Source organism: Uloborus diversus, chromosome 5 (assembly GCF_026930045.1).
Source record: "Uloborus diversus isolate 005 chromosome 5, Udiv.v.3.1, whole genome shotgun sequence".
In the NCBI taxonomy this organism is placed as follows: domain Eukaryota; kingdom Metazoa; phylum Arthropoda; class Arachnida; order Araneae; family Uloboridae; genus Uloborus; species Uloborus diversus.
Genome location: NC_072735.1, coordinates 143,196,928 through 143,217,151, shown reverse-complemented (window position 1 = coordinate 143,217,151; position 20,224 = coordinate 143,196,928). Strand labels below are relative to the sequence as shown.

General features: G+C 33.0%; 1 protein-coding gene across 1 annotated transcript in view; it reads left to right on the top strand.

Annotated features, from left to right (window-relative positions):
* Nucleotides 1-5,911: 5,911 nt before the first annotated feature.
* LOC129222846 (atrial natriuretic peptide receptor 1-like) overlaps nt 5,912-20,224 on the top strand; it is a 185,222-nt gene continuing 170,909 nt past the window's right edge. Inside the window, exon 1 of the mRNA XM_054857398.1 lies at nt 5,912-6,018. Coding sequence (XP_054713373.1) covers nt 5,912-6,018 — 107 coding nt within the window. The remainder of the gene's footprint in view (nt 6,019-20,224) is intronic.

The following is a 20,224-nucleotide window of genomic DNA, read 5'->3' as shown; positions in this document are numbered from 1 at the left end:
TATTTTCGTTGAAATTTTATTGATGAAATATAATTTAAAATATATTCGTGAAAATTTTCAGAATTAAAGTATTTATATTTTTTATAAACTCTGAAATTAACTTTGGGTGTCATCTACTAGATGGATGTCACCAGGGGCAAACCACTCCCTCTCAAGAACTTGGATTTAGAAAAAAAAGTTTTTTTTCTCTCAAGTTACAGCTTTCAAAAATTGAAAGCTCACGATTTGATCAATATATATTTGTTAAACATTAAAGGGGGGCAAATTACAGATAATCATTTTCAAAATTTTTAAAAGGGATTTTTAAGTCATCTCACTTTTTAACTCGTAACTATTGGAAAGTTTGATTTTTAAATTCAATTTCTAACGTTGTATGACGTCTTGGGTTTACAATAAAAAACAAAATGCTAAATTTTCATAAAAATGAATTAATATTTCAATCTCTGTTAAGAGGTTTTCCCCCTTCCCTTGAATGGAGAGAGGGAGTTTAAAAAATACAATTAAAAAAATTTAAAAAAAATCCGGAGTCGGAGTTGCAGTCGGAGTCGGGCGTTTCAAAATCCAGGAGTCGGAGTCGGGGTCGGAGTCGGCCATTTTCCTTCCGACTCCGCAGCTCTGCACCTACGCAAACTCGCTGTCGTTCTCTCTGTAGGTCTAGTTTGTTTAGATGATTTTACCCCAATTGCAATATCTTTTCATTATGCTACAGGGTGCAAACAATTAATCATGTATTGCTTAGTGAAATATTTTTTTTATTATTAAAACAGTGACAGTCAATGTGTACAAATACAAGGGTGCGTATATTAAATTATGGAGAACCAATTGTCTCATTTTTCAATTCCTACTATAAAATCATTATCTCCGTATACATCTTGTTCAAATCTGTAGACTCAGTTTTACCCCACTCCCCATCTATTACTTTGAAATTTGGAATTAAATCCGATGACAATGTAATATTCTATTATAAAATTAATTAACTTTTAATTACTTTTATTACAATTTTAATCAACCTTTTTGCATAAATCGTCTAATATGAGGGCGAAAAATTGCTCTCAAAACTTATAATAAAAGATCTATAGGAAGCCCTGATTTTTCTGCATCAGATAAAATTTGTTCCAAAGAACCAAGACTATTAGGACGTGAATTATATTTGTTTTCAATTTCATGCTAAAATGTAAATAATCCTCATTTATTTCCTTATTTCTCATTTCCCTTCTCATCATTAATTTTCCATTTCACTTAATTCGCATTCCAGTATGGAATGATGAATTGAATCATTCATACTTCATTTTATCATTTCCAGTCACCATTTTTCAATCATTCCAAACTACAAATTTTCTTTAAATCTAGAATGAGTTCATTTTACAGTGGGTGATATTACAATATGTGTATTAATAATATACAAAAAGTGTTTACTTTTATGTTTTTGGAGAAAAGTTGCACCCCCCCCCCCCCCCATTGAACAGAAGTACCTAAAATAATATTGCCTGGGAGTAGCTTATAAAAGTCACTTTACAAAAGCAAATCTAAAGAAGCAAATTTTTCCTGAGTTAAATTCTATCTCACGCGAACAGAATCTTTTGGAATAGAAAGTGGGACGTTGCCATCGCATTAGAATACTGAATTCCGAAATAAAAAGGACGAACAAAACGAACTACAAAAATCATTTCTTTTTGGTGTCTGAAACGCTTTTTGTCAGACGAACCCATGCACTTCTGTAGTATTTGGGATACACATTTCTTTACATAAATCGAATTCTCGGAAAAGTACATCTTTCATTTCTAGGTTTCAGCGCTTTAGATAAGGTTCATTCAAATACATAAAACAAGTAATGCAAAAAAAAAAAAAAAAAAAACTTGTGTGTATTTCAGGGAAAAAACCTATTTCATCGTTAAGGTTAAAACCTGTAACAAGAAATGAGATAGACTATTCCCAGTGTCACCTGCAATTTCAGTTGTATTTATATAAATAAATATGACAGAAATTAATAAAAATTTTGCTACTTTAAGTTACTAAATGTGTTTGTAAGGGCATAAGGAATATAAGGTTGAGATTAATGTCCTTCGTCTAAGCAATTACGGTAGTACCGCCTGCACACTATTCGGTTGGTTGAATCAACCTTTCTCATCGAAGTAAAAGAATATAGTCGAACCTCCATATATCAAACTTCCACATATCGAAATTTTCTATATATCGAAATCCCAACAAATTTCTATGTTTATTACATAGAAAAATTGTTTCTATGTATCAAAATAATCTCTATGTATCGAATTTTTTTTCGAGACATTCGTAATTTTATTTTCCCACTTTAGACTGTTTGTCTCATAAAAGATGAAGGTTAGGGGAGAAATTGATGTTCACTAAAGGTTGCTCAAAGGTACGAAACTCGCAAGGAATCTCGGCTTGAGGGGTGTGCAGATTTGTCGTTGTTTCTTTCTGTAGTACTTAAATTCCCTCAAGTTTATTTCAAATCTTAGTTGTAGACAGTAACATTTTAAAATCAGTTTCAAGTTATCTTTTTTGTCTGTTGATTATCATTTCTTTCCTATCATTCTAAAGAAGTCTTTCCAGCTTCAATAAAAATCATTCAACTTAAGTAGATTGATTTTTACTTTTCTCTAGATTAAAGTTAAAACGATTAGAAATTGGATTTTATATAAGAAAATTAGCATTAATTTTAATGTTTTAGGAGATTTTTAGGATATAATAAGATCGTTTCTATGTATCAGAATTTCTATATATCATTTTTTTTTTCCAGCAATTTGCTACTTCGATATATGGAGGTCCGACTGTACCTAAAAAAATGTCATGTTTCACACCACTGGACTAAACTGAATTTAATCAGGCAGCTGCTACACAACACTATTAAAACTGAACCAAGTTGACTGAACTTGTAAACTCGTATTTGAAGCAAACACTTGGCATCGTCTTTCTAATTGATTAAACTCATCGAGACAAGAATGATAGCGGCATATGTGCCTGGTGTGCCATAGGGTGGTTCAAAAAAGTTTTTTTTTTTCCAGCTAGAGTTCAGGACACCCCCTATTTTTTTTAGACTTACTAATAATATTACGCTGTAAAAGTTTTAACTTTGTACTCAAATTTCAAGAGGGTGCTCGATGACCACTCAATTTAACATTAGCCGCAGCATAGAAAATGTCGCAAATTAAGAAACATTTAATTTCTCCCCATCTGTTTTTTTTTTTTTTTTTGTAAATTATTTAATTGCAATTATTTACCTGCGAGTTGACTGTCGTGTGAAAGATGTCCGAAAGTTGATTCAACTAAGTTGCTTCGTGTGAAGAAGGCTTAAAGGCTTAAAAAGAGACAAAAATAAGTATTTCTTTTTTACAAATGGAAATAGTTTAATTTGTTATACATTATCGCTTTGGGTAAAATGTTTCTATTATAAAAACTATCTTAAACAAATTACATCAAACTAGTTAGAAAATCTCTTGTCAGCTCGAAGATCATTGTTGATATGTTAATAAGTTTTTATCCGATGTACAGTATACAATACTAAACTTGTTTAAAAGTGTACATTCATATTATATCACAATCCTACTACTTTCAAGAGGATGGGAATACATTTTTGATCAAAAGTATCATCATTATAGCTTAAATATTTAGACCTAAAATTAATTAACTATTTGTCAGAGGAGATATTTCAAATGTGTGACCACAGATGAGCAACGTACAGTCCAGTCTTCCAGATAATGTTATGTTGAATGTATAGAAGATTATAAGCAGTATCATGTGGTTGGAATGCTGTTAATTTAAAGTCAAAATTAAACATGATACCTTTGTGACATGCAGTCGGAAACACATGTTTGCTTATAATACTTATGGAAGCTTACTCATTGGACCGGTTTGTCATAGGTAGAATTTGAAAATCTGTTAAAATTCTTGAAGCAAAATGTAAAGGGTTTGACTTTAGTTGACTGCTTTTTATTTCACTGCTTACAAATTGAAGATTGCTAAAGTTTACTTTTGATAAAATATCCTTAAATGTCTGACATTTTATTTAAAGTGAAGAATAAGTTGTATAGTATAGAGTGCTTTACCAAACACAAGAGTAGAAAATGAATTATTTCATGCTGCCGTTATGAAATCGGAAGCTCACAACTGTAGGAAATACTGTTGAGTTCTACAAACAAAGAAGTCTTAAGAAAAAAGCGGGGGAAATAACAGCGAATGGAGAGTTAAATAAATACCTGTTTTGCGTAAAAGGTAAAATAAGAAATAACACCGATAAGTAGCACAAATTGCAGATTGCTGCAGACCTGTGTTTCTGCGTTATAAGGAACGCCTGTTTCTATGCAAAAGAAATCAACTCAAGGACGGCAGAATGCAGGGATTTTCGAGAGATAAATGCCACAAACAGGGAGAAGTACAATTTCGGCTGCATCATTTGCACAATGTAGGCATAATTCTGGAGAGAACGTGGAAAGCCTTAAGCAACTCTGCACCCATGGTACCTAGAACAACCGACAGCGTGACTATTGAATCCAAAAGATTTAACGATCACTTAGTCCGGTTGTACTCGATGGGTATATGATGGCGGTGGACTCTGAACCTAGAGTTCCTTTAGTTCCGTGTCTAGTGCACTGTTCGCTAGGTCACTTTCGGTCTATGCTGGCTATGAGCCTTTTTTAGCAAGTGAAATAAAATACGCTACCAACGTATTTGCGTTACCAATCAAAATGGCGGGAAAAAAACATTCATCCCGTGATGTTAAGGGGACTTTTTCAGCATGACAGTAAAAATTATTCACGGTTTTGTTTCGTTTGTTCTTTGCGCAAGTGGTTTACGTATTACCTACACATGAGTAGCGTATTACCTAGCGAATAACCTTGTGGTTATAAAATGAAACTTAAACTGTTTGGAACGTTTTAAAACTCTCACTATGGCTCAGTCTGAGTGCCACAGTACCTAAGCGTAAAAATTAATGAAGATCCATGGTAAATTGTAGATTTCTATGATTAGCGTAGATACGTAAATGAGTTGATTATGTTCATAATTAATGTTGAGCAAAATCAGATATTTAAATTTAAAAAATAGTGTTTTAATGGATAATTATATGATTGATACAAAAAAAAAAAAAACTTAAATGAAGTTTGTTTTATAGTTGCATGTTATAAGATTCCTTCAAATGAAACCCGGTCAGTGCGTCTAACTTCACATTAGAAGGTGTCGCGTAACTGCTTGTATGGAAGCATTATCTATTGATAGAGAGACTGACGCATGTGCAACGTTTAACGTTGCCACAGCGACAGAGTGGTTTCAAACCGAAGAGAAGTTGGTCACACAAGTTATCGTCCACTACCGAATATGTCCTTGTTTTGGACCCCAAGGGCTCACTGCTTGTCGAGTTCCTGGAACGGGGAGTCACCTTTAATGCCCAGTGCTATCAAGCCTCTTTACAGAACCTTGGACGGGCCATTAAGTCGAAACGGACAAGCATGTTGTCCAAAGTTGCCCACATAACGGCCAATGCGGTGAAGACGACATTGCTGCAGTTTTGGTGGGAAACGCTGGAACATCCACAGTGCAGTTCAGACCTTTCACCGTGTGACCTTCATGGATCAGATGTTTCAAAGGTCAGATGTATTTGGACCTCTGAAACAAGTTATTCGTGGACATCGATTCACAACTCATGACGAAGTGTATGACTGGGTCCAGGCGTGGATCCGATAGCAGCCTAATAGCTTCTTCAAAGATGAAAACGATTGACTAATGTCGCAAAGGGATAAATGTGCCAACAGTTTCGGCAATTATTTTTGAGATAATAAAATCGTTACTGTTACTTTTCACTAGGAACCGAGTTTCATTTGAATGCCCCTTATATATTGCAATATAATGATGTAGCCTCTTTGTCTACATGACATTTTTTAATCTTTCAGTCATCGTTATGTGTGCCTCCTCAGAATCTATAAGGGATATTATACTAACAGCGGATGACCTAGGAATGGTGGATAGTGGAGAATACGTTTTTTTCAACGTTGAACTCTACACTAGGTAAGCAAATTTTTCATTATTTGAATAAATTTTTACAATTTTAAAAGTTATTCAACATTTTTCTGAAATTAGGCGTCAGTCACCGTTTATAAGTCTGTATTTTTTTCAGTATGGCTAGAGTAAAGCTTCACCATGGAGAGATGGTGGATGGCTGAGAAGAGGAAACATCATTTATATTATTTGCAATAGGTAGAATCAGGCAGAAAGCGCCGAGTAGTAAGAGGCGCGTTCTCGCTGTTCCTCTCTATTACAAACGTTACAAATGATTCCGCTTCAAGGTCATCCGCCATCTCTCCATGGCCAAACTTTGACAATCGTAGCTTGACTGGACAGTTGTATTTAAGCAAAAATATGTGTCTGGCACAATATACATTTTATTTAATAAAAGACTGAATTCCTTTTACGTAACCACATTAACAGTGAATGTGAATGTAATCAACAGAACTTCCCGGCAGTGGGTCAACTAAAACGTGGCACACGAGTGTGAAGTAATATCGGGGCTCGCTTGGACATAATTCGAGCTATGTAGGATGTTTACTACGAAATTACTCAAGGAAGTGGCTCTAATTAAAAACTTTAGGAATGTCTAGCACGTTTTATCTAATCACAGTGGATCTGAACAAGCTCAAGTTTAATTATTTTTGCTTTTGCACAATAAGCTTTTTTAATTAAGAAAACATTTCATAGCCCTCCTGTAGATTCCTTTTTCCATTACTAAGATTAAATTTGGTTTTCTCGCATACAGATAAAAACTTTCCCCTAAAGATGATTTAGATTAAATAACAGAAATACCTGTTTGTTTTGAAATATACTGTTCAGGTAAATTATTTAAAAAAAAAAAAAAAACAGAAATTAATGACAAACGTTTTAATCCGCGAGACCTATATTTTTGCAACCTTTCGTCCTATAGATGCATACTTTAAATAAAAAATGGTCAAAATGAGATGCTGAGTTAAGATGTTGAAAGGTTTAAGTATTAAAAAAATAGTGAAAAATATGAAATTTGGCTTTTTGTATGGCCCCCGGATTCCTAAAGTTGCATTTAGGAAAATTAAAAAAGCATAAAAAAACAATAATGATAATAATTTTTAAAAAGTTGACCTTAGTTCCACTAATATTCACCGAGATATGAAACGTTGCGTATCGTGACTTTTACCACTCCTCGTTTTCAGGGGCCATATAGCGACTGAATATGTTTTTTTCCCCTCAATTTGTAAAAGCTTTCGTGGAGTGATTTTAAGTATTGCAATGAAATTAACAAATGTATACAGTTTTTTTTTTTTTTTTGCTTCAATAATTACAAAAATTCATGTTCTTCTGGTAGAGAAAAAAAATCCAATCTCATTTTCAGCACCGTCCGTTAGAATTTTTCAACTTGAATAACTCCTTGAATTTTGGTCGTAAATGTTTCCATTTTTTTATTATTGCTTTTCTGCTTGATTTTTGTATAGGTAAGTAACATTATGGATCTGCTGCTCGTATTAAAAGTTAATTTCGTATTTTTTCCCAATTTTTTTATTGTTTCAAACTTTCTTTATCATACCTCTGCATCTCATTTTGACCACTTTTGTAAATGAAAGTATGCAGCCGAGACAAACGTTTGCGAAAACAGAGGTTTTGCAGGCTAAACGGAGACACGTTGCATATTGAAAAAAATAATAATAACGTTAAAGAATTTGTGAACGAATGTCTTTGGCAGGCCTGCGTCCAGGACGCCTCAAAGCACCTACTGAAGTTTTGTGAAAAATGATTTCAAACCCAGGGGTTTGCATCTCATGGCGCTATTATTATTATTTTTTTTTTTTTTTGAGCAATCACGATTGCTAATTGTTTTCATTTGACTGTCCTTGATGTCCGGTTCCTTTTTCAACCCCACCGTCCTCTGCCCCCCAGGCACGGCTCCTCCCGGTAGTCGCTGCTCCTGGTCGGTGGTGTCCATGTCCTGGACACACGCACGCTCATACACACTCACACACACGAGTCTTTACACACATACACACATACGAGCCTTTACACACATAGACACACACCAATGTGCATACACACAGCTTTATGCACACACATAAGCCTAGACATACACAACTATACACATGTAACTGCCTAAGAGGAGGGACAGGAACTGTTTCTAGAAACAAGCGAGTGGGGTAGTAACTAATGAGTAGGGTCCTGTCGCAACTCGTGATTGCGAAAAACATAGTTTGAATTCTAAATTTCCGAATTCAAATTAATTTTTAAAATTCAAAAGTTTCTTTTTTTTTAATATTTCATTTTTTAATCAAAAATTTCATATAAATTGCCTACTAAATGCATGAAAGATTTCTCACACCTCTTAACGAATCATTCGAAAGAGCTTTTTTTTTTTTTTCTAAATCAGATTATATTCTGCATCTGAAGTAACATGAATCAAAAATTATCTTCTGCTAATACACTTATTGCAAATACAAGGTAAAGTGCCCTCTAAAGTTGACACCCAAAAACTTCAAAAAGAAGACACATTTAATTTTAAGAAAAATATAATTATGGCTTTAAAATTTTTAAAAAATAATATAGAGTGAGTTCTTTTATCTTCTTAAGAAAGAAAATATAACTTTCAAACTATTTTAAAATATTGGCAATGCTGCAAATATTTATTTTATTTAAAAATCTCAACATTAGGAACTGTTTTCTTTTTGGAAGGAAACGAGGGAATACTGGAAGTACATTATCCATGGGGACGCCTCAATTATAAATCTCGGGAAGTCAGTTACAGAAAATTCGTTATTCGACAACTTTTGTCTGACGATTTGGAAAGTTTCGAGACATGTTTGTATTATTACATTGTTTATAATTGTTCTTACTTTTTCTTCTCAATAGTTGTAGATATGGCTTGTACGCTCTCAACCTCTCAAAACTTTCTGTTCAGTGTGTCCCTGATTCTATATTATTTACTTCATCCTGTATACATAAATGCAAAAAAAGCGACGAAAATGTCCAAAATTTTTAAATTTGAAAACAGTAAATTGCATAATTTTAATTTTGAGAACAAAATTCACGCCTTTGCAAATACAGATTTAAAGGTATCCTGCTCCATTTCATATCCAGCATGCAAATGCAATATATCCTTCCCATTACTCTCCGGTAACTTCCGAGGAAGCAAGTGAGATTACCTGACACGGATATCGATTTACGGTAGTATGCTTCAATTCAAAATGTGCCGAAACCACAGCTGTGGTTTTAATGAGCAATACGCTCAATTGATTGTCGCGTTGAAGTTTCCATTAATAATTCCAGTTTGAGCCGCAATTTGATTACAGAGCTCGGAATTAGTTCACAAAAACAGTTGCTTCTAGTAGAATTAGAACTACAAGCAACTTAGCTTAAGCATAAGAGAAAAAGGAGGCTTTTGGAAATTGAGAAATTCAACTTTATCTTTACTAATAATAAAGCTGCAAGTCTGTCTGGATATCTGGATCTCTGTCTGGATCTCTGTGACGCGCATAGCGCCTAGACCATTTGGCCGATTTCCATAAAATTTGGCACAAAGTTAGTTTGTAGCATAGGGTGTGCACCTCGAAGCAATTTTTCGAAAATTCGATTTTGTTCTTTTTATATTCCAATTTTAAGAACATTTTACCCAGCGGATAATCATAACGTGCAAGAGTAAATTACGAAATTATCATAACGTGGAACCGTAACATGGGCGAGCCATTTAACATAGCAAATTGGCGAGAAATTCATCATCCATTAATTGTAAACATGCAGGCGAACCAAATGACATTTTAATTTTCTACTACGAGCAAAGCCGTGCGGGTACCACACTAGTACAGAATAAAATATGATGTGTATTTTTCCTTAGTCGTTGACTTCCCATCTAAGTTAAAGCAACTAAAGATAAATTTTGGGAAACTCAATATTAAATTCGCCTTCTTACAATCAAATTTTGTATTTTTATTTTTAAAAATAACATGCATTCTACGATTTTCAGTAGCGTATTGATAAACGTTGTTCAACCTCGGAATGAAGATAGTACAAAAATAAAAATAATTAATTAATGAATTAAGCAATAATTTAAGTAATAAGCTATGGATTTTAAGATATGATCCTCAAAAGTGTGTTTATTTTTAAAACTCAATCTCTTAGTTTATTTGTTCATTATTTTTCACTGATTTTGTTGGTTTTTTTGGCTCTTTTTATTTGAAGATTACGCCCATTATTATACTAAAATTTTTTAGTAAACCTAATCGGAAACTCTTATAACCGACGATTCAGTTTGATCATTTCATTGATGTAATCAATAAAAAAATTAACGAGCAAATTATTAAATTATTCAATCTAGCAACAGTACAGTCGAATCGCACTACAACACGATTCGACTTACGTGAAATGGCTATAACGCGAGGGTTTTATATATATATATATATATATATATATATATATATATATATATATATATATATTTTTTTTTACGAGTAACGAATTTTACCGCTGACGCGAATTTCCCGCCCACAATGCGAAATTTTTCAGCAGAGTAACTTCGACAGATAACAGCAGATTAATATGCATCACTTATTCTTCTTCCTCTTCTTCTGACGAATATCCTGACGTGCATGCAGTGTCAGAGAAAGACTGATAACAAACTGATCACGCAGCATGAATCTTCATCTTCTTCATATTTTAAGTTAAAAATTTAATTACTTTTAATTACTTGTACCTACTGTACGGTACTATTACAGTGCTGCATTTTATTATTAATACATACTTGTACGTACCGTATACTGTTTTATTTTATTTCTTTTTCTCCCATTAATCATTGATTTTGTGCATCGTTACAATATTGTGTTGAACAATACAGATTTTTTTAAAATACAGTAAAAATTTACTTCTTTATGTTATAAATTGAAATATATACAGTAGACCCTCGTTTTACGCGGGGGTTACGTTCCACGGAAATGACGCGTAAATCGGAACCGTGTAAAATGAGAACTAATAATAGTGTTAAAATAGGGGTTTGGTTCCGTAGATAACAAACTAACTTCATTCTAGTGAATGTTAATTGTATAATAGGTTTAATGTGTACTTATATCGACTTTTATGCACGACATATATGAAGAAAAAAAATTAATTTCGTGTTCTGTTTATAGAGAGGAGCTGGCTATGATACACTGCAAATAATCAAACACTTTTTGAACAAAATTTGCACACGTACACTTGTCCCCTTTTTAAGAACACTGTTTTTGAAATAGTTTTTAGAACCATTTTGTGAACACATGTCATAATACTTTTCGAACACGTACACTTGTCCCCTTTTTTAGAACACTTTTTCCGGTCAGTTTTCAAAACACTTCTTGAAACACTGTTCGGAACATGTATATCCTTTTTAGCTCACTTTTTGGACATTTCATGGATAGTGTAAAAGAATGGTTTTTGAACACTTGCGCTAAATATTTTGTGGCACACGTTTTAGTACAGTTTTTAGGATATGTTTCGGAACAATTACCGATCACTAATATCCACACGGAATGTGTGCTACCCAAGTATAAAAGAAGCTTATAAAAAGAAAAAATACTCACTAAATTCATTTTTGTTGAGACTGCTGGCTTGAAGATGGGTTTAGGCTTTGAGTGAATATGATTATTAATCTGCATTATTAGTATAAAAATTTAAAATGTAATGGTATCTCAAAACCAATTGAATAGTTTACAGCGAAATGGCAAACGAGCAAAAAATGCAGCAGGAAATTGTAGTATAAATCATATTTACTACAGAAATGACAACTAAATTTGAAATATAAATTTCCATAAGTAAGTTTTCAAAACCAATCAATAATGTAAAAAGTAAACAAAAATGTGTCAAAAAACAAATGGTTATATAAATTGATTTAAAAAAAAAATAATTCCTCAAGAACAAAAACTTTTTTATTACTGTCTATAAATCTAATTTGTTTACGTTCCTACTACTTAGCTACTCAGTAATGCAATGAAATTCTCTAATAACTAATCATTTCTGTGAAACAACACTGCAAAGATGGAATTACCAATTAGTTAGTGTTTAGTTTTTCTTCCTTATGCAAAGCACAGGAGTAAATGCATTAAATTTAAAAAAAAAATCATTTGAATTACGCCAAAAAATTCCATTTAACTCATTCCCAGATGTATGTTTAGTGTTTTCGACCCGTCTGCAAGTGCATATGAATGTGCGGGCAATCAAAATGCCCGTTTTTGATAATTACTGAATTCATTATCGCGAGTTTTCTCGTGACATCAGTAAGTACGTATGTATCAGAGGTGAATTTGTAAATGTTCCAGTACCAGAAACCCTAATGATAAATGATTGAATAACGATTTTTGGCCAGTTTTGTGTGGAAGCGGAATTATTTTTCTTGAAAAGTAACGGCGTTGCACCAAGTAAGACCAAGCACGAATTCACCCCTGGTTTTAACGTATCTCACACAACTGAAATACTGTATGCCGTAATAAGTTAAAATTTTGTATGTATACAGTGGAGTCTGGTTGTGCATCTCCGTTTTTGGTGTGCACAGAGGTTCCAAAAGAAGCGTTTACACTTTTTCTTTTTTGAACCAAATCGGTGTAGTTTTCAATGACGACTAAGAAGCATATTTTTCTCGATTATGTTCGATTTGATCGAATTCTATGTACCAGTCACGTAGCGAGACATTTTCTTCTGGGTAGAGTAAAGGAAATTTCTGGCTTCACTTTTGGTTGATAAAATTCGTTCGAATCGAATCATCAATTATGTTAGGTTGAATGTGCCTCTGAAGTGATGTTATACATGGACGCGCACTTGGTGAAAAACTGAGCTACAAATATTTCACTAGTTACTACTTCTAAATTGTTATTTCAGTATGACTTTTTGGAAAAATTACTTCTGGAATAAAATTTTTTGAAAATCCAATTATTAGGTTGATGAAAAGTTATTAAACGCAACTTGCTTTCTATTAATGGCACATTCAACTCGATTGTGTTCAATTCGATGGAATGCTACCTACCAGTAGCGTAGTGAGAAATTTCAACTGGATGAGGCAATGCAAATTTTTGGCTGTGTTATTGGTAGATACAATCTTATTCGATTGGATCGAATTATGTTTGAGTTGAATGGGTCACTTCAACTAAAAAAGTTTCAGTTGCACTTGATTTTTTGCAATAGTGCAATAGTCTTTAAATAAAAACATTAGTTCACAGAAATTCCTGGTCAAACTCGCTAAATTATACTTTGAAATACAGAGTGCTGTTTAAAAAGTTAAATTGTCTCAAGGAAGAAATAAGTTCCCTAACGCAGCTAAAAATTAAAACACGTATTTCATTTACATTTTAAACTGATAGAATCTCTGAACTCCTATTTTGCAGTTTACTAAACACATCTAGCCGTGAAACAAAATATTTTTAAAGTTAACCTAATTGACATAAAATTTACATCACATTGCTGAAAGTAGTATTGCGGAATCCTTATCGTCTTTGGGCAAAAGTTTAATTAATTGAGTGTTGGTCAATTTTGACTTATTTTGTTTCAGTCGAACGTTTAATTAAATTTAGTGTGGTAGGTTCATTGTTTCAAAGCTTTTTAAAATACGAAAAACATGAATTCCAGTTTCAAATGTCTGGAAATTTAAATACAAACGACGTCAGGAAAAAGTCTTACATAACTGAAGCTTGAACAGAAGTATGTTCATTTCCTTTCAATAAAAGGAAATCTTGAACAGCATCTGCAGAAATCGTTTGCAGTTTTACTACTCATTGGTCATTTAACTCAATATTTTTTTAATTAATTTATTTGACACATGTACAGATTTTAAAATTTTCATCACATTGCTGGACAGTTGTATTGCAGACTCCTCGTTTTTACATGCAAGTCGATTCTACTGTAAAATTCCATAAAAATTTAATTTATAAAAGCTATTTTTTAAAAATTATAAACTTCATCAGTTAAACACAAATAATACATGTCACCTTTAACACTAAACTCTCTTGGATAATATTTTTGTAGAATTAGACCCCCCCCCTCCTCCTTACCCTTTTATCATCAAATATAGCTGAAATGTTTTTAAGATATATATATTTTTTAATTTACGGCGAGATTCTCCGAGTCTCCTTCCTCTAACGTCTTTAAGTTCAGCTTAAAACTATACTTTCAAAATTAAAATTTTGAAACATTAAGGTTGGATATCCCCTTAAGTCCCCTAAAAATGTTAATTCTTCACCTCTGAATCGTTTTCGGAGGGGATCTCTCATGGAAATCTTACCCTTATAGTTTACTAAAGACCAATCTAAAATTGCAATTTTAAAACTCCAGTTTAATTCATTTTTCTAGACCCCTCTCCCTCGTTTTCTCACCTTTACGTCACCCAAAGACACCTTAAACGTTATTTGAAAAACATCAGCTTCAACAAATATCTCGGGAAGGTATCCCTACACCTTTTTTCCGAACATTAAAAATATGGCCTAAAATTGCGTTATTAAAGCTAAAATTAGATTTTTTTTAATTAAAAGCCCTGAAAATTCCGAGTATTCCAGTATGTGGCCCCCTGAGCCTCTCTTTTATAGTGTTAAATATTTTGCATGAAATATATGTATAATATTGAAATATTTCTTTCATATCTGAAACAGAATGAACTATTTACTTATCCAATACTTAAACGTTTTTCTTCAAAATTTTCATCATGTTATTTAATTTTATTTCATCAAGTTGTACATTTTTCTTAAATAGGACATGGTCATTTTTCAAAATATAATTTTTTTTTTTTATTATTAACGTGTCGAACAGCAAACTGAAAAATTGATTTAAATAAGGCAAAAAAAAAAAAAAAGTGGTAAATTTCTCAGAATTATCTTCTAAACCGTGGTTTTAAACCTTTTGTTTCCCAGTCCTAATTTTGAACAATTCCAGGCTCGATATATGTACCGAGACACACACACATTTGTACAAGCTATATAAGCTTTAGTAGTTTCAGAAATCAGATCAAGATAGCTGATATAACTTTTTGCATCTATTTCGAGCTCAGAATAGAAATTTTAAACATCATTTTTTTGCTTTACTATGCATTTGTGTTAAATTTAAATGGTGAGACTCAAATTTCATACATTTATAAAGTGTAACAAATAACAATAAAGGTTAGTGATCCTTGTTCCAAGCATAATCGATGGTCAAACATCTGGATTACAATTGTATAATTTTAAAATTTAGTTATTTAAATTCTTCTACAACTTAAAAAGTATGATAAATAAAAGTTTATTTAAAACAAAATGTGAATGCTCAGAGATGTACAAGCGCCTTATGTACTACATTATGCTAACGCATAATGTACACAAAATATAAAGCTCAACGATCTGCGAGTGCTAAGTCAATTTTCAAATGTTTAAGCATCATGTAAGGAATAATATGGAAATAAGTAACTTGCATTAAATATTCGAAATCAGATCAAAACAGTTACAGATGAAAATTCTGAAATCGACATCAATGTTTACTAATACTTTCTGCGTAGCGTCACAGAATTTGGCACACGTGATGAAATACGTCACAATTTCGTAGCAAAAAGTTCTTTCAATTAAGTTTATGAGTGAGACTATTGAAAAAATGTAACAAAATTTACAGTAAAAATAACGTCATTAATTTAATAGTGTATACATACAGTATATAGTACAAACAACCAATCTTCATCTAGCCATTCTCATTGCAGCAAAGAAAGCAATGATTTTACAAGTGTGCCCAAATGTGACCAATCATGTTTTCAAATGTGTTGACGAACCGTCTGCTACCTAGACTCGTGTGTTGGCACTCGAGGTTCAGTATCCAGAACAAATTCGGAACAATTTCTTTCTGACGGAGCTTATTCAGAACACTTCATAGCGCACATTCCCCTATTAGGATCACTTTTTCTGAAACAAAGTGTTCCAAATTGTGCAGGTTTATTTGCAGTGTAGTCTTTCGGCAGTCATTAAGAAATTTTCTCCGTAATTCTTTGCAGAGCATTAACTCATCCATGATCACTTGTGTCATTTCCATGATAGAATCTTTCTTCAGTAACAAATCAGAAAGACCACTTTTATTGTCTAGGAGTGACTCAAAAATTTCAATGTGGACGTTTTTGGTTGTGTGTCACCGAAGTCGGTATCCTTGTTGGTTTCATTCTCCTTTGTCACTTCTAAAAGTTCTTCTTCCAGTGAGTTCTGAACTGTGTGAGTTTAATAACTTTACTTCTGAAAAGAGCTCTGGAACCAATCGCATAAAATGTCTCCAGTGGCCTAAGCTCGATTATTAGCCCGCCAAAATGCAGTTGATTACGCGTAATCTGCAATCTTTAGGAGTTTGAATTTTGTCTCGTTACATTGCCGCATCCGCGTAAAACCAAAACTCATCCGCGTAAAATAAAATAAAAGTGTCAAATCTTAAACCGCGTATAATCGAAACCGCGTAAAATAAACCCGCGTAAAACGATGGGCGTAAAACTGTAGTTGAGAAATGGTTTAAATCAGTTTGAGAGGTGTTTGAAAATTTTTTAAAATAACTAGGTATGTTTACAAAAAATTCTAATACACACCACTTGGAACGCATCCGTCACATAAGTTGAGACTCGACTGTATATAGATTTGTTTCTTTTGCTAAAATCAGGGGTGAGTTTGTGACAGAATGTACCAGAACTCTGTTCTGGTATTGCTTCTCTGGGGGGGGGGGGGGGGGGGGAACAGCTTTTGCATAAAATTGGTGGCGTTTCAGGATTTTATTAAGTAAAATTTACGTTCCGGAACTAAAAAAATTACAAATCAATTCCTGGTACAAATATATTTAAAAATTCCGTTGAAAAAGAAAGTGTACGTCTGTTTCAAAATATCGATTACGATTAATAAATCTTTTTTTTTCAACTATCCCATTTTGTCGATAGTACTGTCGAACTTGTAGCCATCGTTAGTGTAAAACTTGAAGTTTTTAACTTTATATTTTTGGCTATGTTATCCCACACGTAATATGTGTTTAAGTTTTACAATTATTTTCTCTGTGTTTGCGATGACGAAGAGAAGAGTTAAGCTGGAATATGACACGTACAGTTAAATTCAGTTACGCGTAAGTAATTTAATCTATGTCAATATCGTTGTCCTTTTGCTTATCACAGTGCTGCCCAACCTACGCCCCGCTGGCCATATGTGGCCCACAAATCTTATCCTTGCGTCCTGTTGTTATGTGCAATGTTACGAATCCAAAAGTACATTGTGGAATAATTTCGAAACAATCGATCAACTTCCTTCGGTGTTAGGAATGATTCTTGCAAATTTGGAGCCAGATAATCAGATATTGGTTTCTTAAAACTGATGGAAACTAATTGACCATCCTCGTATATATAATAGCCAATTCACTGATCGAGTAACGCTCCGGACGTCACCAAAAATGAAACTCGCGCTATAGCGGGATAATTTGATAATATTTTTTTGGGTAATGTTTTACAGGCTGGGATTTTTTTTTCTTTTTGGCAGAGTTAAACTGTATCCGGTAAGTTAACTGTTTTACTGGTAAGACTGTCATTTTAGGAGAATGAAGAAACGAAAAGATGGTTAACAATTAACGTTATCTACTGGTTCATCCACTCTGGAGATAGGGTTAAAATTTCAGTTGTCAAAATATCACCAAACAGGCAATTACTTCGTTCAAATGTAGGAGTAATTTTCACCCGTCATACCTTGACGGGCGATTTTCTAGTATTACAAGAATGTAGTAATGATATCAACGAACTTTACTTTGTAGTTTTCTTTCCTTTTCCACATTTCCGATGTGATTTAAACATATTTAAATATATTTTAATTTTGAATTTGTTCTGTCTAAGCAGCTTAATATGAGACCCCATCTTACTATGAGGAGCGGCCTCACGGGTAACAAAGGGTTAGGCACAACTAGCTAATCAAAATCACATGAGCATAGCAAGAGTTTGTTATTTTTTTCGCACAAAGTTGTTAAGTTGAATAAACTTTTAACTATAAAGTAATTAAGCCTACATTATAGCACTTTATTTATTTATTTATTTATTCTATTTCTTAAAAGTAAAAAGTATTTTTATGAGGCGGAAACAAAGTAAAAGGATTTACACCTTATGAAATTCCCATATTGGATCACTTAAAATTTTCAGGTCTTTGGCAGTTGTTATGAACAAATAAAGCTGTAGAAATGGTCGCAAAGGAAAGACACTTTATTATGAATAGAAATGTCCTGTTAAACTTTGTTTCTCAATAGCCTAGTAAACAAAATTCGTTTTCTATTAACACGACAAAGTTGTCCATTATAACTATACAACAGTAGTTTGAAACACTATTACTTCTAAATTGTAGCATCACAAAACGGGTTTATTATTCATGAAACTCGCAACTTATTAGCAGTACCGGTTTTACTTTCTTTTTTCTAACAGCTACGTCCCAGAGAAGCGATCGTTAGGAAAATTCTAATGCATTGGATTATGTCCTTAGCTTCATGGAGACTGAAAATTTTTGAAAAATACTACATTATTTTGTGTGCTTCTTTGCTTTATCAACATTTGCATAAAACATTGCAGTAGACCATCGTTTATACGATACTCATTTAACCGAAATATTGTTTAACTGCAGTCGGTTTCATTATTTTTATTATTTAAAAGTTATTATTATTGTTTTTTAATTAAATTAACTACATTACTTTAAAGGCGCTGGGGCAACATGTCCTTCTGCATACACGGTTCTATCTGTTCTTTTCTGTTTCCCTCCCATATCCACCAGCAAATGTTTGGAACATTGTAAATAGTTTTAGCTTAATCGGAAAATAAAACTTGTTACTGTTTCATTTAGTAACTTTTTTAAAGCTATATGTATGGTACCAAATGTCATATGGATTAAAGCTATACATCTTTTCAAGGTCAATGGAAAAGCTAACGTGAATAAGGTGCTTATAATATGTCATATTAAATTTACATTGCATTTTCCGATTCAGGTAACATTTTGTTGAGCAAACTGATTGCTTATAATTTAAATGATGTAATTAAAATACCCCATTTAGTAGTTGTTTTGTTCTTAAGAATTTGTTAAAACCCAGACTTAAAGCTTCTGTGGGCATCTAAAGGCTCTTGTTTAAAACCTCTCATCTATATGAAATTTTCAATTAACCGATGGGGTCCACTCCAGAACACTTCTGTTAATTGGGGTTCTACACTATTTTTTTTAAAGCAGCTAGTTTTTATGAGGGAAGTATGGGAATGCTTCAACAAGTGTTGTTCTCCTTTTATATTTTTCAGTGAGCCGTCTTATGGAAATATGGGAGATTCTTCTTGCCTTTATCTGTTTTGTAAGTTAAAATCAATACTTAAAGTTTTTGTAGGCTCCCAAAGGTTATTGTTTAAAATCCGTTATTATATCTAAAGTTTTCGATTTTCAGAAAAGAATCCGTCCCAACTATTTCGGTTAACTGAAGTCGTACTGTATTTTTATTGAAAAACAGCAGTTTCATTGAGGTGAGGAGATGAGTACTTCAACAAATGTTGTTCTCCTTTTCTTCTTCAGAAAGCTTATTAACGAAGCATGGGAGAATCACAGTACCTTTACAGAGTATTTAGTGGTTTATGATATTCTGCCTTTTTTTTTTTATCTCTAAGCAAGATAATCGGAGAAGCTAAGCCTCGTTCATTGGAATTGCTCTTTTATGAGCCTTCCTAAAGGGGCATAATGGATTCTCAGTACTCTTACAAAGCATTTGGTTGGTTGATAATTCATGTTGAGTATTTCTGACCTTAAATAATGTTTCTGTGGATTCTGACTCTTCTTCGTTGTAATTTTATTTCTATTGACTGCCTTACAGAAACATTTGAGATCTCAATATTTTTTTAGCATTTAGTGGACTTCATGTTGTGATACTCTTGCTTTAAATTGTAGTAGCAGGGATACTTTTCCAGGCCTTCCTACAAAAACTGGTGAAACTCCCAGCACTTATGCAAGTCATTGAATGAGTTCTGGTTTTATTCTGCTGTGCTAAATTGAGAAAAGAGGAGAAAGCTAAACCTTAATCATTGATTTGTTTCCCCCAAATACTAGACTAGACTATAACTAGACTATAACTGGACTCGAATGACTTTCGTTCGAAATCCCGTTTCTTGAGTTCTTTGTGATTAAAGGTCAAAATTACTACTTCATAGCATTCATTAGCTCCAATAATAAGTAATGTAGTTTTCCCCTTGTGAAGCTCCCTAAGAAACCAGTTATCTAGAATT